This window comes from Mus caroli, chromosome 2 (genome assembly GCF_900094665.2).
Source record: "Mus caroli chromosome 2, CAROLI_EIJ_v1.1, whole genome shotgun sequence".
Taxonomy (NCBI): Eukaryota; Metazoa; Chordata; class Mammalia; order Rodentia; family Muridae; genus Mus; species Mus caroli.
The window spans coordinates 3,126,156-3,150,675 of NC_034571.1; the positions used below are offsets into that span (position 1 = coordinate 3,126,156).

General features: G+C 42.2%; 1 protein-coding gene across 4 annotated transcripts in view; it reads left to right on the forward strand.

Moving 5' to 3' along the window:
- Positions 1-24,520, forward strand: part of Usp6nl (USP6 N-terminal like) — a 123,402-nt gene that overhangs the window by 12,934 nt on the left and 85,948 nt on the right. For 3 of the 4 annotated variants that reach the window (XM_021154013.2, XM_021154009.2, XM_029470742.1), the window contains exon 2: positions 332-423. In XM_021154013.2, coding sequence (XP_021009672.1) covers positions 420-423 — 4 coding nt within the window. In that variant the 5' untranslated portion in view covers positions 332-419. Of the gene's footprint in view, positions 1-331; positions 424-16,395; positions 16,956-24,520 lie in introns of those variants that run through there. The other variant, XM_029470744.1, reaches the window with a different exon arrangement.

Consider the following 24,520-nt stretch of genomic DNA (forward strand, 5'->3'; position numbering starts at 1 on the left):
ACACACTAAGCTCCTGTATGCAGTTGTCTACACACTAAGCTCCTGTATGCAGTTGTCTACACACTAAGCTCTTGTATGCAGTTGTCTACACACTAAGCTCCTGTATGACCGTTGTCTTCTCAATAGTTTTTAATTCTTGAAGTTCCTTGTTTCAGAAAGAGGGAGCTGGGAATCAGATGGTGACTAGTAGTAATCTTCTATATTTAAGAGACGACGACTGAGGGTTCTAGAGATATTAGAAAAAACTGAATTAAAGTTATTTTCATTTCCTTTTAGGAAACTTTAAATATTGACATTTAGAAAAACTGATTTCTTTGTGTTCTGTTTCCAGAACAGGATATGTATTCCTCTGAGAACCCCTGGACAGCAGGTTTTGGTTTAATACTGGATTGGAACACCACCCACAGAGGTTTGCAGTCATGAGTAAGTACCCTGCTTGGCTTAATTTCTGCAGCCTTGTTACTGTTTACTTATTAACAAAAGAAGAATCATGTTACATTTATATCACTTCCTGAAGGAATAATTGGGTTTCTCTTCAGTCAAGGAGAGACACATTTTGCTATGTGGTTTATGCTAAAGAGTTAGGTGTGATGAGGGAGCCTGGTGCTAGCTTATTAGCTCAGTACTTCTGTCATTTAAAGACTTCTGTTGGCTTTCTGTTTTCTAAAGATGAAAAAAGTATGCTAAAAGTATGAAAGGGAATATTGTAGCTGGCCATAATCAGGAGAAGTTTTATTGTATAAAATTTCATCATTGGGCAACATGGGTTATCATATTTATGTAAAACCACAGCAATCTATCAGCGCTTTTAATAGATCAAGAAAGCAAGGCTATCTTGGACTTAGCAGGTTTGATAAAAACTTTATCTTCTCAGTTTTAAGGGGACAGTATATGTCTTATTTTCTGTTGTGTCTGCCTAGGAGAGCTGGATTTTACTGTGGTAAGTGCTTACTTTTAGAGTAAAAAGAAAGATTTGGTTTACTCTACGTGAGGTCCTATGTGACTGTTGGAAATACAGACTTTGTGATTATGGGAACTCTGGGGTTGTGTGTGAGCATTGCCCCATTAGCATGTCAGTTTACACTTTTCTGTATATTATTTATGTTGGTTATGTTTGCCTTAATCTGAATTAGGGCAACTTTTCTCATGGTTTTTAGGGAAATGTTGGAGACCTCCTACTAAAGATAATTTCAGAAAGTTACCATTGAGTTTTAAAGTATCTACTGTGTCTTTTTTTTTTTTTTTTGGCTGGGATTCTTTGAATAAACCAGATCAATTGCTAGAGCATTCAGATCCAGAGCTGGAGGAGGCTGTGTGTGCCGTTTCAGTTCCATCCATGAAGTCTTGAATGAGGCTATTTCATAGAAACCCCAGCTCCAGAGAAGATGCTCATGAGTTCATAAACATTACAGTGAAGTTGCAAGATTTTTTTTTAACTTAGAAACTTGTTAAAAACAAGTTTGAAATCAAACTTGTCTATGTAGTTTTAGAGTTCTGTTGGCATTATTGTTCCATGAGTTTTTCTGAGAACAGGTAACTTGTGTTTTCATTTTCTGATCTCAGTGTCTCGTCCATACAGAAGTCAGGTCTTTGTGAGGGTGAAGGTGGAGGTGGACTGGCCTAACATGTTCTGTTTTAACATTTCCGTGGCTAGTGTTCGGTTTGTTATATTTAAAGTTGGTTCTTTTTTAAATGTCCATAAGCTTTCCTCCTTTTTGTTTACTGTACTGTTGTTGGTTTGTTTGAATGTCCTAGTGTCTCGGAGGATCTCCTAGGGCTTACTCTGAGGTCTTTTTAGACCACTCAATACATTCTCCAGTGTGTCTGCAGGGTTCTGGTTTTGGTATTGCTGCTCTGGTCACCACTCTGTGACTTTGCAGGCACACTCTACTGTAGTTTCCTTTGATGTCCCTGCCGTCTTGCACACAGGTCTTTGTCTGCCTGGCTTTAGAACTAACTCACAGATCAGAATTGGGTCTGTGTTAGTGGATCAGAGCCCCAACTCCACGGTGACACTAGAGACATCCCAGATTCCGTCTCAGGTCAGCTGGCCTTAGGTCAGCATCTCCCTCTAGGCTGTGGCTTTAGCACAGTTGGCAGGAGCCTTTCAGTGTTGTATAGTGAGGAAGAGCAGTACAGGGCTCCAGGTTGGAGTGAAGAGCCTGCATGCTGACTCTGCCTGTATTTACAGCCGCCCCAAGACAGGGCTTCCTGCCACTTTTCCTGCCCTGGAGCAGAGCACTTGTGCCACTTGTGTCACGTGACTTTTGATCCATTTGAGTGTGTTAACATACTCTGGCACAGCTGTGTCACCTTAGTGCTTTGTCTTAGTGCATTTGGTAAACTGTGTTTCTGTGTTTGTCTTCTGAGAAGCGGAGCCTCAAAGATGAAGGCTGCCGTGGGCTTTCACTGTTATGAAGTCACACTCCATGTCTCACATCTGAGGTTACTGTAAAAGCTACCGTCCTGTTCTTCTGCCCTCTCCAGGCAAGCCTGCTGTGCCTGTCTCATGCTCAGTACTGTCAGGTCATGTGCTCCTTGAGGGCAAACATGATTTTTGGCATTTAGGCATTAAATTAATTATTAAATTAAATATTACAGATATGCATGTGTTAGTCTGTGGTAGAGCTTCTGTGCATTAGTATGTTTTAGATGACATTAGAGATGCTCTTCTGTGAAGCCTGTAGAAAGTGTAGTGGAGAGTTCCTGGTAGATGGAGCGGTGTGAGAAAGGAAGGTTGACTCCACACCGGTGGGTGCACGGAGTGGCTGAACATCACAAAGCTGGGAAGGGCGTGGTGACAGACAACTCCGGAGCAGAGGGACCCAGGCCCTGGTCCTTCACGGCAGGGCTTATGGTGATGAAGATTTTAGTTGTGGGCATGATTTAAGATTTCATTCTTGAGAGATTACTCAGAAAAACACTTGCTTTTACTGTAAACTTAAAACGTTGGTGGCTCGGGCAGTGTTGGCTTTTGCCAGTGTGTGCTTAGACCTTCGTTCTTCTCAAGCTGTCTTTGAATCAGACTAGGTTACATTTTCTTCTCTTGACAGTTTGATGATATTATATAGAAAAAGAGTTTGTCCTTGAACAGGCCCCCATAGTACAGGTAGCCCAAGGAGCATTACAGGGAGTTCTTAACACAGAGAGTGGAAATGGAATGTAACAGAAATTCTTGATTTGAAAACAAAATCCACATGGAAGTGTAGTTGAGGTTAAAAGGTACGGCATTAAAGGTACTAAAGTTAGAAGGTATCAAGATCTAGATGGGGTTTCTAACCTAGACTTGGTGAGCGTGATTCTGATGAATACTGGCTACATCCTTAGCACGTATGTAGTTATCAGAGGAAAGATCGGATACTTAGATATGAGAATAGATTTACCTGTCAGGTTTCCCAGCTCTTTCCATGTCATCGAACACATAGAACATAGTAATTTTTGTGCAGCTCATGGGATAAATAGATGTGGGTTGGAGACAACCCACCTTCACACTGCCGGCTTGGCCATCGCGTGTTGTCAGCAAGGGGTGTCCTCCCCGCCTGCCCTGGCTGTCCTCAGGTATCCTTGGGACTGGAGATTTGTTCACGCTGTGTTTTCCAGCTCTTGTTCTTGCTGGCATGTACTTTAGGAAATTCTGAGCTGAATTCTTGTGATGATATTATGACAGTTATGAATTTCATTGTGGATTGTTAACTTGATTACAGCTAACAAAAAGGCTTTGATTTTAGCACTTAAATTGTTATTCTGTTTTATATTTGCATAGTTTGTATTTATTCAGCTTGTTTATTTTATCATGTAAAACCAAAGATGAAATAAGAAAGTGGGTGTCTTGGGTTGTTAATAGATATTATGGCAAGAAAAGTTCTCGTACATGCCAGTAACAGTATTTACTGAATATTTTGATGTGTATGTTTAAACCAAAAAAGCACAAAAATAAAAGCAATTAAGTTATACTTAATTGTCCTTTGTAAAGCTTCATGCTAAAACCCTGTTTTCTCTATTTTCAAATGTTAATTTCTACTGTATCTTACTTTCATCAGGAAAGTTTTTCTTTGAAATGAGTGCTGTGTTTTATAAGTTGTTTGGATGTCAGTTCTGGTCTCCTGACTGGGTCAGTCAGGAGTACGTGTTGTATGTTGGTGTGTTTGCTCCTGCCCTTTGGCGTAGATGGTGGGAGGAGGGTTGTTTTGTTTTTGTTTTTTGTTTTTTTGTTTTTTTAAATTGGTCACTTTTGCATAGGAAATATCTCTCATTTAGCCAAGGAAAAGAAATGGGGCTGACATTTGGTGTAGGGTTTTGGTGGTTTTCTAGTGGAGTGGGAACAGTCTGCTTGATGCGTGTTCTAGTGGATAATGTTATAAATCCAGTAGATCTCAGGGTTGTTTTGATTTGCATTTCCCTGATGATTAAGGATGTTGAACATCTTTTCAGGTGCTTCTCAGCCATTCGGTATTCCTCAGGTGAGAATTCTTTGTTTAGCTCTGAGCCCCATTTTTTAATGGGGTTATTTGATTTTCTGGAACCTTTTTGAGTTCTTTATATATATTGGATATTAGTCCCCTATCTGATTTAGGATAGGTAAAGATCCTTTCCCAATCTGTTGGTGGTCTTTTTGTCTTATTGACGGTGTTTTTGCCTTGCAGAAGCTTTGCAATTTTATGAGGTCCCATTTGTCGATTCTCGAGCTAGAGAAAGTACCCAAGGAGCTAAAGGGATCTGCAATCCTATAGGTGGAACAACAATATGAACTAACCAGTAACCCCCCCCCCCACCCCCCAGCTCGTGTCTCTAGCTGCATATGAATCAGAAGTTGGTCTAGTCGGCCATCAATGGAAAGAGAGGCCCATTGGTTGTGCAAACTTTATATGCCTCAGTACAGGGGAACGACAGGGCCAAGAAGTGGGAGTGGGTGTGTGGGGGAGTCGGTGGGGAAGCGTGTTGGGGACTTTTGGGATAGCATTGGAAATGTAAATGAAATAAATACCCAATAAAAAAATAAATCCAGTAGATCATTGAGTCCCTCAGTGACAGCTTTGGGTTCTGCTAGTCTTGGTCATGGATAGATACTCCCCTAAACACCGGCTAACATTTCTTTCTAGAGCAGTAGTCTACCAGAAGTAGGAAAGCTGCATCCCTCGGCTTGGCTGAAAGTTAAAGAGAGTCTAAGTTGAGTGTATTTTAAATGCTGGTGTGTGTACACCTATCACTGAGCCACCCACGTCTGCAGTGCGGCTGCAGTCATTCTTAGTGTAAGAGTGGAATCTGTTGTAGTGTGTGGGGACTCTGGAGGTGTCAGTTAACAAGGAGCTCTCCTGGTAGCTTGTGGGCAGGAGAGTGTGCACCAGCCCCTGTTGAGACTGCTGTCTCCTATCCAGATGGACAGCAGTAAACCAGGCGGGAGCTGTGAGGAGCGCCAGCCAGCCATGGGCTTCTCAGGACCACAGCTCTGCTAGCTCCTTGGTTACTACCTCCCTTCATCATTAGATCCCAACTGCTCAAAGGGAATGTATTTGGTCTTTAGCTTGTTTATCTTCTTGCTAGAAGAAAGGGAATAACTCATAAGTTATTCTGTTGTGAACTAAATATAGCCAAATGCAGTTTTATACAGTATATTTGGCTATAATTTTTTTACATTTTTAAACTTTAGGAGGCAGCTTAATTTTTTTGTTTCTACTTTTGTTACTTTTACCAAACTTAAAAAAAAATTATAAAAGTAGTGCACCAAGTTCCCATAGCCTTCTGACTCAGGTTTGCCCGCTCTTTCTACTCCCCTCCCCTCTGTCTGCCCCTCGCCCTCTTCTCCTTACACACTTCTATATGAAAGACATTTGCACATAAGTAAGACATTTTTGGTGGGATTCTGGTTTCCTTTGATTGAAAGTCATCTAGAGTTTATCACAAACAGATGTTAAAGCAGCCCTAGCTTTCCCAGCTGCTAAAATGGTGTTTACTGGTCAAAATTGCAAGCTATTTACACGTTATTTCTTCAGTTAAGTTATTTACCAGTTTTTGTAGGCCTGCCATTAAGAAAAACATTTTAGACATATACTATCTTGCAAAATATATACAGATTTGATATCTTAATCAACTTTAGTAAAAATTTTTTGTAGTAATAGATGAGTGACTTCTTTCAAGACACTTAATTCCTTTTTATTGTTTCTTTATTGAGATTTACATAGCGTATATCATATGTTTAGGTCAGAGCTCTCTCCTCCCTCTCCTGACTCTGCCCTACCGCTTCTCTCCCATAGAGTCCATTGTGTGCTGCCTGTGTGTGCCATGTGTAGGACCATCTGCTGGAGCATGGGCCCCTTTTCTGTCCATGCTGGGATTTCTGGCTGGCCTGATCTTGTGCACGCAGATGCCGCAGCAGCCATGAGTTTGTGAGTGCAGTGGTCCTTAGGAAGACAATTGGTTCGTAAGGAGAAGCTTACGTTCCGTTGAGAGTACAGTTTCACAGTGGCAGGCCTCCTGAGCTTCCCCGAGTTCTGGAGACTTGGAATGGAACCTGTGCTGCTGACTAGCCTTTTTGGGTAGGGCACTTGGCTTGCTGTCTTTAATTGCTGGCCTATGGCCAGCTGTTTACCCACCTGCCTCTACCTATATTTACTGGGAGGTGTGTGGCTTGGACTGGATCATTTGGAAGCCTTGCTCCTTGACTAGTTATGATTAGGCTGGTGAGGTTTTTATTCAGTTATGTCGTAGAGGAGTATGCCCTGTGCTGTGTAAGGAAACACGTCACCTGTGTCAAAGCCACTGTCACAAGTCCCTTTATTTAGGATGCAGCTGCATGCTCTCTGGTTCATTGGTACTCTCTTGGCAGTCAGATCTCAGAGGCATAAATATTTCAAATGAATACTCTATTTTATCTTTTATGATTTCATAAAAAGTTTGAGTTTTATGTTTTTTTTCTGTAGTCTGATTCACAATGATGTAATGTTTAGAAAAATCTGCATTCTTTTTACTAATGTCTCTAAAACTGGGTTTCTATCTGAAAATATTTCTCGTTTATCAAAGACAGTGGACAGCACAGCTGAGGAAGGGGCATCTGCTTAGTGGTCTGTGGTGAGCGAACTCCATAGACGTCCAGTTCTACTTCTTACACAGCAGCTAGACAGCTGTGTTATCACTCGCTCCACTTCATATAAGTAGACGTTCTTGTTAAGCAGTGCGCCATCAGTATGCAGAAGACGGACGGTCTCGTTCCTTAGACTGTGAAGTCGACTTCCCTGCCTCTGCCCATCTTCTCCAAACTGAGAGAAAATGGCACCTTTTTTTTTTTTTTTCTTTTCTGTTTTTGGAGAGTGAAGGAAAGAGTACATTTTCTATGAAGGAAGTTCTCTGTAGCCTGTGCGTGAGCTGGAGGCTGGGGCAGGCCTGAGACAGTGACCAGGGCTTCTAGCTATTATTCCATGCTTCTGCTCCCACTTCAGGCACAGAGCTACAAATTAGTGGGCTTTGTTTTTTGAGTATATGTCGTGTCTGTCTGTCTGTCTGTCTGTCTATTGTATGTGTGTGCATGCCATACCAAGTGAAGGTCAGAGGACGACTTGTAGGAGTCTGTTTCCTCCTTCTGCCATGTGGGTCCTGGAGACTGAGCACAGACCTGCAGGCTTGGCAGTAGCTTTACCCTCTGAGCCACGGTGCTGGGCCAGGATTGTGTGTGCATTTGTTGTTAAATGGAAATGTGATGTCCTAGTATTATGACTACTGCCCAGAAAATAGCAAGTCCCATGAAAACAAAAGCCTCTAAGGCTGTGGCTCTCAACGTGTGGGTCATGACCCCATTGCTGATTGAAGAGCCCTTTCTCAAGGATCACATGTCAAATGTCCTGCATCCCCGATATTTACGTTATGATTCATAATGCATGTAAAGTTACAGTGTAAATCGGCAATGAAAACAATGTCATGGTTGGGACCCCGCAACATGAGGACCTGTATTAAGGGGCCAGCATTAGGGAGGCTGAGGACCGCTGCTGTAAGGGGTTACCTTCATGTCTGCAGTTGCACGTTACTTCCTTCTCACAGGACGAAAGCACTTAGATATTAAATGTTCAGAAAACATAAAAGATATGGTCAGATGCTTGGTACTTACTGAGATTTATATCAAATTGTGGGACATTTGGGGCCATGATGCCCTTAAAAATTCTCATGGTTCAGATTATAAAAGAATGGAGTAGAAGTGGAGCTGATGCTGTGTGTGTGGATGAAGTTTCTACATAAACATACAGTAGCGGCTCCTGTGTGTTAGCCTTTGTGATAGCTTCTTGCCGTCTTTCTGAGCTGTGTGAAGTCCTGGATTAGGTCTGGGCCTTTCTCTAAAGGGATTTTCCCATCTCAGGGCACTGTGTCAGGAAGCAGAGGGAGGAACTGCATGGTGAGCGCTAGGCTTCCTTCTCAGTGAGCTTCATATCATTTCTTCTTTAACTGATTAAACAGGATTCAGATTTCTTGCATGTGGAAATAATTTATTCTGCCTTACTAAGTGTCTATTTGCATTTATTACAAAGAAAGAAAAATGTAACGAAATCTTTCTAGAACATGAGGTGACCTTGTAAAGAGAGAGTATTTGGCTTTTACTTAGATTCCTTTTAGCAGAATTGTATAAAATTGTATAAAACAGTTACAGAGACTTAACCATAAATTGAGATTACATCACTAAAGATTAGCCTTTCTCATCACCTGTCTCTTTCTTCCTTTGAATTTTCCTTAGCTGGAAAAGGAGTGACTAAGCATGAAGACTGTGAGCCTTAAGTAAGATTCAGAAAGTGAGTTTAATGGAAAGTGTCAGGTTCGTAGTCACGTAGAGGTACAACTAGTAAATGCTTAGTAACGTACACAGGAGGAGCACAGCCTAGACAGCGTCTTTGGGTGTCAGAAGAAGAAGAAGCAGTTCACGTGGGTGAAGGTGGTAACTTTGAGGTACATGATACTCTAACAGTTTCCAAAAGGAGTTTGAATCATAATGTTTGAATTTTAACATAAATTTTAAGGTGGAGAAATAAATTTAAGGTTGTTTTGTTTTCGTGTGTCTCCTGAGGCTCTCCGTTATACCGTTGCTGTGTTGATCTTCAGAGTGGAGCTGAGACTAAGGAACAAACTTGGCCTTTTGGAAGCAGACCTGGAAGGGAAGATGGATATCACCCCAGGAGTTTGCGATTGTTCCTAGAAAGGAGGCAACGCACGCGCGTCTGTGGGGGGCAAGAGCTCAGGGAGGCCAGCAGGGCCATGCAGGGACTCACTCAGCTGCAGGCCTCAGTGGGCCATGCGAGGACTCCCTCAGCTGCAGGCCTCAGTGGGCCATGCAGGGACTCACTCAGCTGCAGGCCTCAGCAGGGCCATGCAGGGACTCACTCAGCTGCAGGCCTCAGTGNAGTGGGCCATGCAGGGACTCACTCAGCTGCAGGCCTCAGCAGGGCCATGCAGGGACTCACTCAGCTGCAGGCCTCAGTGGGCCATGCGGGGACTCCCTCAGCTGCAGGCCTCAGTGGGCCATGCGGGGACTCCCTCAGCTGCAGGCCTCAGTGGGCCATGCGGGGACTCCCTCAGCTGCAGGCTTCAGGAGAACAGGAAGAGGGCAGAGCAGAGTGAAGATCTGCGATCTAGACCCAGTGTAAGGTTAGGAAATACAGCAAGTTCAGGTCTGTATTAGTAGGTGCATTAGTAGGTTTGCAGACTCCCTGGGAGGAGATGCCCCACCTGTGTCGTACTTTGCACTTGTTTGTTCTTTAGAGAGTCTTGCTACATAACTGGGCGGCCTGGAACTTACTGTGGAGATCAGCCTAGCCTCTAAGCTTTGAGATCTTCCTGCCTCTGCCTTCTGCCTGCTGGGATTGGTGTGGACCACCATGCTCTCAGTCCACTCTCACTTTGTACTTTTATATATAAGGTGTATTTTAAAATTTATGTGTTCGTGTGTGTGTGTGTGTGTGGGGGGGGATGGGGCACACGTTCATGTGTATGGCTCCCAATGGAAGCCAAAAGAGGGTGTCATAGCCTCTGGAACTCCTCTGATATTGGATTTAGAGACAGTGTGAGCTGCCCAATATAGATATTGGAAACTAAACTCTGGTCCTCTGGAAGAGCAGCGTCTTGGTCAGTGTTCTATTGCTGTGAAGAGACCATGACCATGGCAACTCATAAAGGACAACAGTTAACTGGGGCTGGCTTACAGTTTTAGAGGTTTAGTCCATTGTTATTCTAGCAGAAAGAGAGAGATTCTGGGCTTTTTGAAACCCCAAATCCAGTGACACACTTCCTCCAACAAGGCCACACCTCCCCATCCTTTCAAATAGTGCCACTCCCTGGTGACTAAGTAGTCAAATCTTTGAGTTTATGGCAAACATTCTCAGTGAGGCCACCACAAGGAACAAGTGTTCTTACCTCTGAGCCACCTTCCTAGTTCCCGCACTTCATTAAAAAAAAGAAACCTCATCAGAAGTAATCCATTTTATCTTCTTCAACTGAATTCTGCATCATTTAAAGACTATGGCAATAGTACTAAAATAAATATTCTTTGAGAGGGGGAAATGTCATTTATGACCCCACTGTGTTAAAGAAGCCACTCCTGATTCGCAAATGATCAGATACTGTTGAAAGTAGTATATATTTTTATATAACCTCATTCTTAGTACATCTGGGATTTTATAAATGGATTTTAAGTTATAATTCTATAATTGTTTCTGTAATTAACTATATAATTATTAATAATCTTAAAGGTATTGATGAGTCCTGGCTTATTTAAGCATTTTCCTATTTTCTGGTCAACTATAGGGGCTCAGATAAAAACCTTTTTTATAGAAGGACTCTCTGAAGACCTTGCCTGTACCCTTTCTGCTAAAGTTAATTCCTTAGGTTAGGCCTACTGAAAGTTTTCAGCATGTTGTCTTTTGCGTTCTGAAAAACTCTTTTGAAGAATTATTGAAAAATCATGGATTTTAAACCTTGGATGTTACCTTTTGCACTTTTAAGATTTATAATGGAACATGCTCTATGTATTTGTAGAGATTTCATGTTACGTTTTGGACATGGCCATTTTGTGTGGTCAGAGGAGAGGTAATGTATACTATATAGAAAAGAGACAGTTGATTGACACAGGCTTCAGGAAGGAAGGAAGGAAGGAAGGAAGGAAGGAAGGAAGGAAGGAAAGAAAACAAAACTGGAGGACGTATTAGAGGCTCTACTTAGTGTGGTGTCTGTCCAGGACACCGTGAGTTATCTCTGTTCTCTCTTATTAATGAGCTAGGGAAACTATAGACTTCCTATGAGGGGGTGACATAGATGTCTGTGTGTGCTGTCTGTATGCATGCACTCACTCTCATGGTGTTTGTGGAAGCAGGTTATGGTTAGTGGGCACTCTAACTTGCTTTATGTATGTGTGTGTGGATGGGAATATTACGATGTTACTTATTCTAAGGCTGTAAACACAAACCTAAGTGCTTTTTGAAAGAAATATGCTTTTGTGGTAATCAACTACCAAAAAACCCAAACAAAACAACAACAACAACAACAACAAGAAAACAGTGTTGTTTATTTGATGGCTTTGATAGACACTACAGTAGGCTCACTGTAGGCCCAATGTTCATTTTCAAGGGAATTCAAACACTATTTGAACATGCAGTGTTACAGATTTTAGGTGCAGAAAAAGATATAGTCCACAAGTTTTATTTTTATAATTACTATTATACTGTTGTATTTCATATGCCAACTTTCTAGAGATTGATTTTTGAAATTCTAAGGCAGAATGACATGTTTTTCCTCTAGAGATTCAATGGAATGATGAAGAAGCAAAGTCCGCAAACTAATTTGCTGACCCAATATAAGTTATTACTTAGAGGTGGGTTATAATTTGATTTTTAGTAGTCTCTTCCCATTTGTGGTCCATGTGTCATCTTGAGTATTTACAGGTTGTTTTGTCACAAGGAATGTGGCTTCCCACATTTCTTTCCCTTGGGAGAAGAGTGACACTAGCTTAATTCTAAAGTGCTTTTCCAGGGAAGTAAAAATGTTGCCTTGAAAATGGGTTAAAGGGCCAGTTACGTGAACTGTTGCCTAAGCTGTTGCCTAGAATAGAAGACGCGGGTTGTTGTTCCTAAGATGTAGAGCGCTCCTATGTGGAGCACGGGCCAGGGCCCTGGTCCGTGATTCTTGCATAAGATGTGATGAAGTGGGAGGATGGAGTGTGTGCAACACGAACACGTTTGTGCAGACAGAGCGCGTGTGACACGAGGACATTTAAATCAGCAGCGTAGAGTACCTGGGTCAGTCAGAAAGTTGTTAGATATTCCACATGGCACACATGGGAGGTTGCTTCTTGATGTTAGTTCTTTTTTTATTCTTATTTTTCTGCACTGGAACTTGGTGTTATTTTTATAATAAGAAAAATCTCTGAAAGGTACATATTGACAAAAGGAGGAGTAGAAAGACCTATGATGTTAGTTTATAATTCCTTAAGAATCTGTGCCGTTGGATTGACTAATAATTCAATATTATTCTGTATGCTGTGCATACAGAAATTATTGTTTCTCTTTAGTAGTACACGGATTTCTTGGACTTCTTCATGCTGAAGGTCAAACAAGATGCCCCAGGGATAATTTATGATTTTATTTCACTAAATGAATGAGAGGAGTAATTTATGAGAGACCAGATCTTTTTGTTTTGTTTTTCTTCTGATGAGTGAGAAGCATTGGGAAAAGATTTCTTTCTTTTGTCTAGCTAGTTTTTCTATCATTCACTATTGATATCAATCTGATATCCATCCCTTCACCTGAAATGTCTTTGTCCAGTAGTTTCATCTGAACAAAATAGTTGGATGGTGTCAGGCTGTGTGACTGGGCAGAGGAGACAGTGCTCTTGTTTCTAATCATTGCGTCTCTCTCTTCCTGTTGTCTCCTTTCTGGGATTTGGATATGATGGTGAGAAGAAGGAAGTCAACACTTTGGGGGTACCAGAAAGTTACTGGTTTGGGGGATGATAATACAAGGAAGTACTAAGGTAGGAAGCAGACAGGCTTTCTGGGTAACAAGGAAGACTTTCTCTGTTGCAGAATCCAGCAGCTCATGGCTTCTGCATGTGGCTCCTTGCAAGGCAACTATGTTTTCTGCCTTCTAAGCTCCAATAGATTTTTAACATAGAGACAATTATTGTAATTGTTTCTACCACCTGTTCCTCTCCTCAGCTCCTGTCACCCCTTCCCTAGCACATCCCTCCTCTCCAGTTAGTGCTTCCCTCATGAGCATGGGTGTGAGGTTGTCCACAGGATCGGGATTTTGGCCACATCTTCAAAAATGAGTGCTCTCCCTAGGGAGCTACCAATTACCATTAGCTTTTCAGCAGGGCACGGTGCCAGAGACCGTCTACCCATATGTCCTAGGATTTTGGCAGGCTTGATCTTGTACAAGGTTTGTGCAGATGAACCACAGCTGTTGTGAGCTCATGAGTGTGGTGGCCATGGGAGGCCCAGAAGACGGCACTTAGTAGCACTCCTCCCTGTCTCCCTCTTCTGTGAGGTCCCTGGGTTGTGTGTGTGTGTGGGGGAGAGCATCACACAGATGCCCCGTTTAGGGCTGAGCCCTCATTCTCCTCCTCTCAGCACTTGCCAAGCCATGCGTCGCTCCACTCTCTCCACTGACCAGGGTTACAGTACCAGGCACGAAATTCATTGTTGTGGAGCAGGCCTCAAGTCCTAAATATATAAATACATACATAAACAGGTCAATCAGACAATCAATCAATCAATCAATCAGTCAGTCAGTCAGTGAAGCAGTTTGGTGCTCTGGGACTGTAGTGCCACCAACATCTTACCTGGAGGTGAGGGTTGAGCAGGCAGAGAGCCCAGTGCTGGGTAAGACCACATGTACAGTTCTCAATAAGATAATGAACTTTGTCAGCACAAAGGTGTTTCCCTCTGTTAAAAGAAATATTGTGAAATAGTAGATTATATTTACTGTAAAAATAGAGCAAAACGTAGTACTAAACATGTCTCAGTAATGCTGCTCTCTGTACAGCAGTGGTTCTCAACCAATCCACTAGTCTAATGCTGGGATCCTTTAATGCAGTTCCTCATTGTCTTTCATTGCTGTGAAAGACACTGTGACAGGCAAATCGTATAAAGGAAAGAATCTGATTGGGGTGGGCTTACCATTCAGAGTTTAGTCCATTATCCTCATGGCCCGAAGCAGAACAGGTGGAGTGCAGGCAGACCTGGTACTGGAGAGGTAGCTGAGAGGTCTGCATCTGAATCTGCAGGCAGCAGGAAGAGACTGAAACACTAGGCCTGGCTTAAGCTTCTGAAACCTCAAAGCCTTTCTCCCACTTCCTCCAACAAAACCATACCTAATCCAAGGCCACATCGCTGAATAGTGCCACTCCCTAAGAGCCTACAACCTTCAGCCACTACCCTCATGTTCTGGTGACTCCAGCCATAAAAATTTTGCTAGGTTATGAATCATAGTATAAGTATCTGGGTTCCAGGTGGTCTGGACGACTCCTGTTAAAGAGTCCTTCAGGTTGAGAAACATTCTTTAGAAGAAAAATTACTGGTACCAGTTTGATATTTTTCTTTTTCTGCTCACTCCGTATGTGCATGTGAGTGAACGTGTGTGTGTGTGCATGTGTATTGGGGTCCTTGTATATTGTACCTTCTATGCTTACTTATTCTTGTACAGTTAGCATTTCCTGTGACATTTCTCTAGAACAGAGGCCCTTAGTCTTTACCTAATGTTAGGATCATTTGAAGGGGAGTTTTTCAAATGTTCTTGGTAGTTAGTGTGTTGTAGTGACAATTTTCATTTCAAATCAAAACTAAGCCAGTGGGGTGGGATAATGCAACTGATATTTATGGAAAAAGGAATTCTGTAATCTTTTCATCAACCGTGTTTTTTGAGAGGAAAATGTACCATCTATCCCTTCAGGGCTGTGGAAGGAAGACTATTGGAAGGGGCCGACCTTTCAGGGCTGGCTGGGCCTGCTGCTCAGGGGTAAAATGTCTGCTCAATCATTTCTTGGCCTAGGGTGGGAACGGAAGGTTGGTTACTGTTCATCTTTGTCTCCAGAAGAAAGGTGCTGGGTATTTCATGCCTATTATCTGTTCAAAACTGCCCTGGGAAATGAGGTGCTAGGCAGAGGGACTTGAGTTGATTTGTTTCTATCTAGTCTTGGAAGGGATTTACTTAAAAGGCCACATTTAATTAAAGGTGCTTTGACCTTTCTGAATGTGTCAGCCTCCAACTCCCCCTACTTCCTACTGACGACCTTCTAGCCTGGACCCAGCCTAGGGCCTTGTGCTCGAAACAGTCTACCCCTGAGATCTGTCGGCAACTATCGGTGGCTGCCTTGTGCTTTCTTTTCTTTGCAACCATTTCCTGCTGTCATAGGTGTGTAGTGCTGTCTTCTCAGAGTTAACACCAGATGGTGGTCGTGTCATGAGTGGATATATGTGCACATGCTGAGGCTCTTTCACAGAAGAGCTGAAAGCTTTGCTGTGGATCCTAAAGCTATGCAGTTTTACAGAGGAGCAGAGAAAGATGTATGTATGTATGTATGTATGTATGTATGTATGTATTTAACCAACCCACCTTGTGGATTCATTGTGTGCCTCAGCTGAAGAATGGAAAACAAGTCACTCATCAACTGTCTATCTGAAGACAAAGGAGCTGCCTCGGATTCTTGCTGGGATCCTTTATTTTATGATGTTAAAAATATCAAAAGGAGCCGGGCATGGTGGCGCACGCCTTTAATCCCAGCACTCGGGAGGCAGAGGCAGGCGGATTTCTGAGTTTGAGGCCAGCCTGGTCTACAAAGTGAGCTCCAGGACAGCCAGNGCTATACAGAGAAACCCTGTTTCGAACAAACAAACAAACAAACAAACAAACAAAAAATATATATATTATATCAAAAGGATACACAGGAAGGAGAGGGAACTGTGAGAGTTGGTGATGCAGCTAGAGGGGATGGATTGCGGCTCTGGAGTGACTTTAATAAATACAACCTCTAGCAGTGTTAACCCAGATGCCTCCCTCCCTCCCTCCTCCTTAGTTACTGTAGTTCACTCTGAGAAGGGCAGTGTGAGAAATGGAATGTGAACACAGGTATTAAATATTCATTGAGTATTGCTGCAGTTCTGCTGTTGAAGCCATTCCGTAGCAAAGCAATGATTTTGCTTGTTTTGAATTCTCTGGTTCATGTCTCTGTGGTTGAGACCAGTGAATCTGTAGACTCTGTGGAGAATTTCTGTGTGTATGTGAACTTAGCCTTGTATTCATGTACTGAGAATTCAGAGCTGTTAGGAGGAGGGGAGGGGAAGGGAAGAAAGAGAGGAGGGAGGGGAGAGGAAATTATAGGATATTTTTGAGGCTCTGTATCTTTTATGCAAATCTGGGAGGTTGGAGTTAGCAAGATAGATTTTATTTTTAATCTGCATTTTCTGATTCAATATAAGGCTTTTGAGAAATTGGAAGAAAGTATTAAAGCTTTGACGGTACAAGGTATTTTGGTTTTACTTAAAAATTTGCACATAGCATTTGTGATACGGTTTGAGAATTCATAACATAGACCTGGTTTTTCTTGTCGTGGCTTTTGCGAGAGTGCTGTTTGCTGTGCTTACAGATTTACAGATTTACAGATTCCCCAGTTTGGTGTGTGAGTGGTTTGATTTGGGGGATGGCATTCTCACATATGCTGAAATGCTCAGGAAGACGAGCTTTGCGTTGTTTTCTGTTAGCTGCTCCCAGGCTTCATCGTAGCTAGGCAAAGCATCCTTTGCTCTGAAGTTGAATTGTGCTTGTGCTGGGCGTCAGACAGCAGAAATGTGTTAAGCTCCTGATGATGAAACCTGTTGCATCGCTAGTGGAAGCAGCTGGAGCCTCTGGCTTGTTAACTAGCAATGATTCAAGTCTTGCAGCTTGTAAAGGAGCTGGTGACACCGACCAGGCAGAAGGCAGCCACAGCGAAGGAAGGTAGGAGCGAGCGTCCATCTGCAGAGTGAACAGCAGAGCAGGGCACTCTGAGGCACTTAGATAAGGATCGAGCTGAAGGACAGCTATGTACATTCTGATTTCACGCGTGCTTTTACATTCTTGCTTTATTACAGTGTCTGAAAAAGTCCAGGTAGCATGGCACGGCATGATTGCTAGCATGCTCAGGATCCCATTCTAAGCACAAAATTAGAAGCATATTATTTTATTAGAAGGTACAGAGGCCAAGGGGGAGTTATTACACTCTGCTGTGACAGTGTTTTCACATCGCAGAGAGCCTCTTCTTGCATTAGGGGTTTTGGGGGTAGACAAGTCATTACTGTAATCCTCTTAATCTTAAAATATAATCACAGCAGAATTAGAAGGGGCAAGCTAGACGTCTGCTTGCAATAGGGCAGAAGTAGGCGGTTCTTATTTCTGTGAGTAGCTGATAAAATAATAGGAATAAATTAAGAACTTGGCCAGTGCATGGTGAGTTTGTCTGTCTTAGTGAACAGCCACTTTTTCCTGCTTAAATTATATGCTTCATCACTGATTATATGTAAATGAGTCATGTACTTAGAACATATGCCTGAGATATATTAGAAGATAGTAAATTACTTTAAATTGCATGCCTGACTTACCTGTCTTAAAATGAGCGAATCACCTCTGCTTAGAAGAAGTACATGCCTGGTTTTGCTTTTTGAATGTTTGGAGTAGTAAACTTTTAAAGTGATAACCAGGGATGGGTTTTCAGCCTCTGCAGGCCATCAGGTGATGACTGGCTCTCTCACTCATTTAGTCTGTGGGTCACATGTATGAGTTAGTCGACTCCCAGGTGGGCCTACAGGGCTTCATGAGGCTGTGCTCTGTATTAGAACATTCTATTTTTATAGACTTGGCTAATGAAACTATACTTCAGATGATGGTAAATGCAGACTTTAAAATATTTTAACATGGCATATTTAGGATTTGAAAATAAAGATTATGAGACTCCAAGTATCCCAAGTAAACGGATTTGCAACAACACTGTAAAGTGATACTGTGACATGCAGTTCTATCATCTACAAAACAGTAGAACTAAAAAACATAGCTCATGGAAATTGTCTTATTACTTGTCTTACTGTAAAGCATGATATTTACATGATCAAGCATCATTGCATCTCAAAGGCAGAGAGAGGCGCAGTCATTGTTTCCTTTGGGATGTGATTGTGTTATTTGAGGTCCTTTGTAGTTCTCTGCTTCCTGTTTCCTGCTTTCTTTTTTCTTTCTGAAGTAGAACACGTTCCTTTATAAGTGGTAGGATTTTAATAATAAAGCACTAGAAAATTCTTACTACGTTTACTGTTTCAGGAGAATATAATTAATGTACTCTCAATCTGTTTGAAAATGTCAGATTCATAATTTGACCTTTACAGTCAGAACGTTTGGTTGGAATGTTTCTCCTAGTTTTTAAGTTTCTAATTACAATTACTTGGGATGTACCTAGGACAGAGGATAATACTGGTTGTCGTCGTCTTCTTTTTCCTCTTCTCCTTTTTTTCTTTTTACATTTTTAAAGATTTATTATTTTGTGTATATAGGTTTTTTGCCTGCATGCATTTTTGTGTACCACAAGTGTATCTGGTACCCGAGGAGGTGGTAAGTTTCCATGTAGGTGCTGGAAACGACCCCCCCCACCCCCACCCTCGCAAGAAAATATGTTTTTAACCACTGAGCCAATTCTCTAACCCTAATACTGTTTTTCTTGTCTTTGAAAGTATGTCTGTGTATCTCCTAAGTACCAGGAAATACCATATGAATATAGAAAGAATACTGCCAAAAGCTATGTCATATTAAGGTGACTCTAGCTTTTGTTTTCAGATAGTGATTTGGTTCAGGTAGAATTTTCTCTATCTGGGAAAGAAAGTTTATAAAACAATTTTCTTTTTTTTTTTTTTTTTTTTTTTTTTTGCTTTTTCGAGACAGGGTTTCTCTGTGTAGCCCTGGCTGTCCTGGAACTCACTCTGTAGACCAGGCTGGCCTCGAACTCAGAAGNCCGCCTGCCTCTGCCTCCCAAGTGCTGGGATTAAAGGCGTGCACCGCCGCTGCCACCACCACCACCGGCAACAATTTTCTTCTGAGAAGTTTTTTTAGACCTTTTTTCTAATTGTGTTAATTACACCATTAATACTTATTACTTTTATTCCTTTGTAAAATACTGTTGTATTTTCTCATTTAAATGAAATGATTGTTTGAAAAGACTTATTTTGATTATTTTTAAAGTATGTGTGGAGCTGGAGAGATGGCTCAGTGGTGAAGAGCACTGACTGTTTTTCCAGAGGGCCTGAGGTTGATTCCCAGCAACCACATGGTGGCTCACAGCCATCTGTAGTGGGATCTGATGCCATCTTCTGGTGTGTCTGAAGACAGTGACAGTGTGCTCATATAAAATAAATAAATCTTTAAAAAAAAAGATGTTCAAGTATGTGTGTGTATGTATGTATGTATGTATGTATGTATCTGTGTGGGTATGAGTATGTATGTGTGTGTGTATCTGTGTGGATGTGTGCACATGAGTAAGTACAGATGCTCTTGGAGAGAAGAAGAGCATCAGGTCACCTGCAGCTGGAATTACAGGCAGGTGGAATTGTGAGCTGCCAGACATGGGTGCTGGGATCTGCACTCAGGTCCTCTGTAAGAGCAGAAGGTACTCTTAGTGAGTAGGCAGCTTTCTAGCTATTTTAAAATAATGCACATCAGTGGTTCTCACCCTTCCTAATTCTATGACCCTGTAATATAGTTCCTCATGTTGTGGTGACCTCTAACTATAGAATTATTGATGCTGCTACTCAATAACTGTACTTTTGCTGCTGTTAAGAACTGTAATGTAAATATATGATATGCAGCCCCTGAGAAAGGGTCATTTGACCCCCATACGGGTCTTGGCCCAACGTTGAGAACCACTGATGTAGATAACTGAAAGACAATTTAAAATACAGGGGAGGAACACACACACACACACACACATTAAATATCTTAAAGTGTTTAAAATGACACTCCTTTTAATGTAATGTGAATGTGGGTAATACAAAGTCAAAGTAGTATTTTTAAATTCTGTGCTCACATTAACATTAGTAAATAAGATAGAAAAAGGAGTGTGTTATTGTCCTACTGTCTCTGACTCTCCAGTTCCTGAATTATGACACAGAGATGTATTTACTTAGCTTATGCTATTTCCCAGCTAGCTCATATACCTTAAATAACCTGCTTATTCAGTCACTCAGTTCTGCCATGTGGGTTGTTAGTTACCTTTCCTTCAGATTTGGTCCCAGAGCTTCCTCCATTTCTCCCCGGAAGTCCTACCTGCCCTCTCCTGCTTTCTGTATGCCATTTTGCTCTTCATTAAACCAACCAGAAGGTGATGGAGAAGATGTTTACAGAACACCGAGGCTGGCAATGCTTCACAAAATCACCCTGCCTATACTCAGATCTTTGCGGGATAGAACTCAGCACCGGAGTAATACAAAGGCAGTCTTTACACAGCGCATGGGAGATTATCCCGATGGTTTTGAAGACGTTGCACTAGGATGTCAAAGTTGAGGATGAAATAATTATAATAAATGGTTTGTGAAGTTTTCATTGTCAGTTTTCTTTGGTACAGGATTGTAAACAGACTTACAGCCTGCTAGGGAGTGGCTTAGAGTATCTTGGGCAAAGAAAGAGTTTTACAGTTCAGTGACTAGTGAGCTACAGTCCTTAGGACAGACAGTCTTAACTGAGGACTTGCTAGTCGGAGTAACTTAGCGGGCAGGGTGTTCTGATGCGCGGCCTTCAGGGACAGGGGAGAACAGTCTAGCCTTGTGAAACAGGGACGTGGAAGGAGTAAGCAATTCTTTAGTATGCTCACCAGCAAATAAACCACCACAGTTTCCTCTGAGTGCTTGGCCTGCATCTGCTTCTGGGCCGCCCCAGCACAGCCAGTAGTGTCCTTACTGTTGAGCAGACTGACCTGTCAAACTGGCGTACTGTCCAGTTGTACATTAAAGATGAGTCCTGGGGCTCTGGGTGTCCAGGGGCTGCTTCCTCATTAAAACCTCACAGTTAAACACCCAAAGGGTTAACATCCTTGAGAATAGTATATCGTTCTCTAACTTGTCAAACAGAGATGTGCTAAATGTGATTGGACCTGAATGATTCAGACTCTTCATTTCTTTCCAAAGAACATGTTTGTAAAATTTTAACATAAAAACTTATAAACATTTTATAAGGAAGCAAGGCAGTGAGTAATGTTTTTTCATTTTTTTTTTCTTTTCTTGAGACAGGGTCTCTCTGTGTAGCCCTGTCTGTCCTGGAACTCACTTTGTAGACCAGGCTGGCCTCGAACTCAGAAATCTGCCTGCCGCTGCCAGGCTGCTGTGCTGAGATTAAAGGCGTGCGCCACCACGCCCTGCTGTAGCCATACTTTCATGATCTCTACTTTTGTTCCTGCATTGAGTTCCTGCCTTGAGTTCCTGCATTGGCTTTTCCCAATGATGGACCTCTTAAGCCAGATAAGCCCTTTCCTCCCCCAAGTTGGATTTGACTGGTGTTATCTGTCATAGCAACAGAAAGCCAAGGAGGATGCAGGCTAAATATGTTTATCTTTGCAAACATCAGTTCTTTTGATGAAAACTTTTGTTGATGCAGAAAACCCATGGCTTCCACCTTAAGGGGGATAAGAGATAGTTTATTCTGAAGCCGTTTTGAATAATCATGGGGGAACAAGATTTAAACCCACATTCCATGTCCCAATGTGGAAGCAGTGTTATATGTCATGAAGTTTTATAGTTTTTCAGAACAAAGAAATTGATAACTCAAGACAAGTTTAAAATACTTGGTAGATATATCAAAGAGGTGGGGGAAGTGTTTCTGTAAGTCTCAGATGCTACCTGATGGCATTCTTAGCTTTTATAAGCCAATGCCTGGCAGATGGCTGGGAGAGTTTGCCTTTGAGATGTTCTGCTCTGCTATGTGATAGCCTTCTTTGATCTGGAATGTGAGTGCTGTTGTTCCAATTGCAGCAGCCATGATGTAAACTGTGAGGATGGAAACAGTGCAGTTGGAGATAGAGAAACCCGGGCTTCTGGGCGCCAGCGGCACGGGCATCAACCCTACATCTATCATCATAGAATTCTAAGTGATTTGGTATCCAATGTGGTAAAGATTAAGACAAGAAGTAAAAGTGTCACTTAAATATATAAAGCCTTTTAATGATACAGCTTTCTTTTGTGATGATATTGACATTTTTAGTAAGGAGAAACACAAATACGATCATTGCAATGTGGTGGTGGGAATATTGATGATCTGTGATCTTGTTTTGCCATCGTGTGGCTTCATGGAAGTCTGTGAATGTCTGTTTTCCAAGATCTCACACTGCTCTTAGTGTACAGAGCTTATACACCTCTTAACCTACTTTGTTTCCGAAAATAGCTTTTTTGTTTTTGCAGTACCTTCTAGGCAACACTAGTAGCTCCTGATGCTCATTTGACTGTTTGCTTTTTGCACACACACTCATATGTATATAAAGTGAATACATATCTCTTTGTTGTCTCAGAAAGTTAGGTTCTTGTGTAAATCTGAGTCAGTTTGGGGAATTTCATGGTTCACTGCTGAGTGCTGCAGTTATGCGAGTGATTACAACAGGAAAGGCCACATAGGAGGGTTGTTTAAGAGCCCAGTCTCTGGACAGACAGGGCACCTGGATTTGTGTGCGTCAGGTTCTGAACAGTAAGGGTGACGCTGGGGCCTTACTCCAAGACCAAGAGTGTTGTGAGCACTGAGTGGGACGTAATACTGGAAGACTGGCTGGGTCAGGCTGATACCCTGCAAGATTGACCTCTGGCCTGCTGTTAGTGTTTTGTTGAGCTTGTTACTGTTGCTTCACTGTTGTGTCTGTTATGCCGATCTCTCAGGTGGCTGATGGCCTCCTGGATGGCGGTTAGATACATTTCTGTGACAGCCTCTGTGGTGATTTGAGTAAGAATGGCCCTGTAGACTCATATCTGAATGGTAATGGAGTGCCATTAGGTGTGACTTTGTTGCAGGAAGTATGTCACTAGGGGTGTACTTTGGGGTTTCCAATGCCCAAGGCAGGCGCAGTCTCTGTCTTCTTCCTGCTGCCTGCTGATCAGGATGCAGAACTCCAGCTACCTCTCCAGTGCTGCTCCATAGCATAGCATACCTCCATGCTTCCCACCGCGATGACAGTGGACTGGACCTCTGAACCTGTAGGGCAGCCTCAGTTAAATGTTGTCCTTTCTTAAGAGTTGCTATGGTCACGGTGTCTGTTCACAGCAGTAGAAACCCTAATTAACTAAGATAGTGCCTGTTTACTTGTATTTTGAAAACTCAAGGCAAAGCGATTTGTTTTTAAATTTAGAAATAGAACATTTGAAGTCAGAATTGTGTGTATTTTAGGCAAAGTTAATTGATAAAAAGTTTTATCAAGGCTGTATTCAGGAAATATATTTAGTTCAGATCATATGAGCTTTTCTTTTTCTCAGAAAAATATTATCTCAGAGTCCTGAGCCTTTTATTGGCTCATTGGCTCATGTGCCATTGCATAGACCATGGTAGTAGAGAGCCTTTGAAGAGGGCAGCATTTGAATCAGGCAGGAAGGATTCAGCCATAGCTTAGAACTCTTTGCTTTTTCAAGGGCTACCTTTGGATTGATTACTTGCTTCAATTGAGTGTGGGGGATGACCTGAAAGACTTCCTCTCGCTAGACGAACAGCATGATTCACTGGGCAGTCATGCGAGTTGCCCATGTGGCAGCCACTAGCCGCATGTGGTTATTTGAATAATTAAAATTAACTAAGACAAAAGTGTGTCAGTCTCTCAGTTACATTGCACTCCGCACGTGTCAGTGACTACAATGGAGTCAGCTGACAGTGCGGAGACGCTGGTTTCCACTGCCTGTCTGGGTTTGCCTTTCAGATTTAGTACTTACAAGGTCCTGTACCCTTGGGCAGGTTACTCAGTTCCGGGCTATTCTCTAGTTTCTTCACGGTGAAAAGGGGACAGATGTTCTTATAAGATTATTAACTGTAGAGAAAGTGAGTCAATATTTGTTAAGTGCTTAGAGCAGCACCTGGCATGCAGTAAAAAAATGTTAAATAGGCAAATGTATCGACATTCAGATGAAAGAAAAGCTAAGTGTGGTTTTTATTTTCACATTTGTCATAGTTTAGAATACTATTTCTGTCCATACTTTAAGCATTTCCTGTGTGCATCCCAACTTCTGGACAGAGAGCATGCCTTTGTTAGCCTGCGCCTTGCTGTTGCCGGCTTTCTCCCATCCACATCTCGTCTGTTACTTGGATTTTAGCTCATCGCTGCCTCTGCTTGAAGATATTTAATGTCCACGGAGCCCTCCTCTCCTCTTTAGACAGTGTGTAAGCGCCCTCAGAATGTCCATGGAGCCTCCTCTCCTCTTTAGACAGTGTGTAAGCGCCCTCAGAATGTCCATGGAGCCTCCTCTCCTCTTTAGACAGTGTGTGAGCGCCCTCAGAATGTCCATGGAGCCCTCCTCTCCTCTTTAGACAGT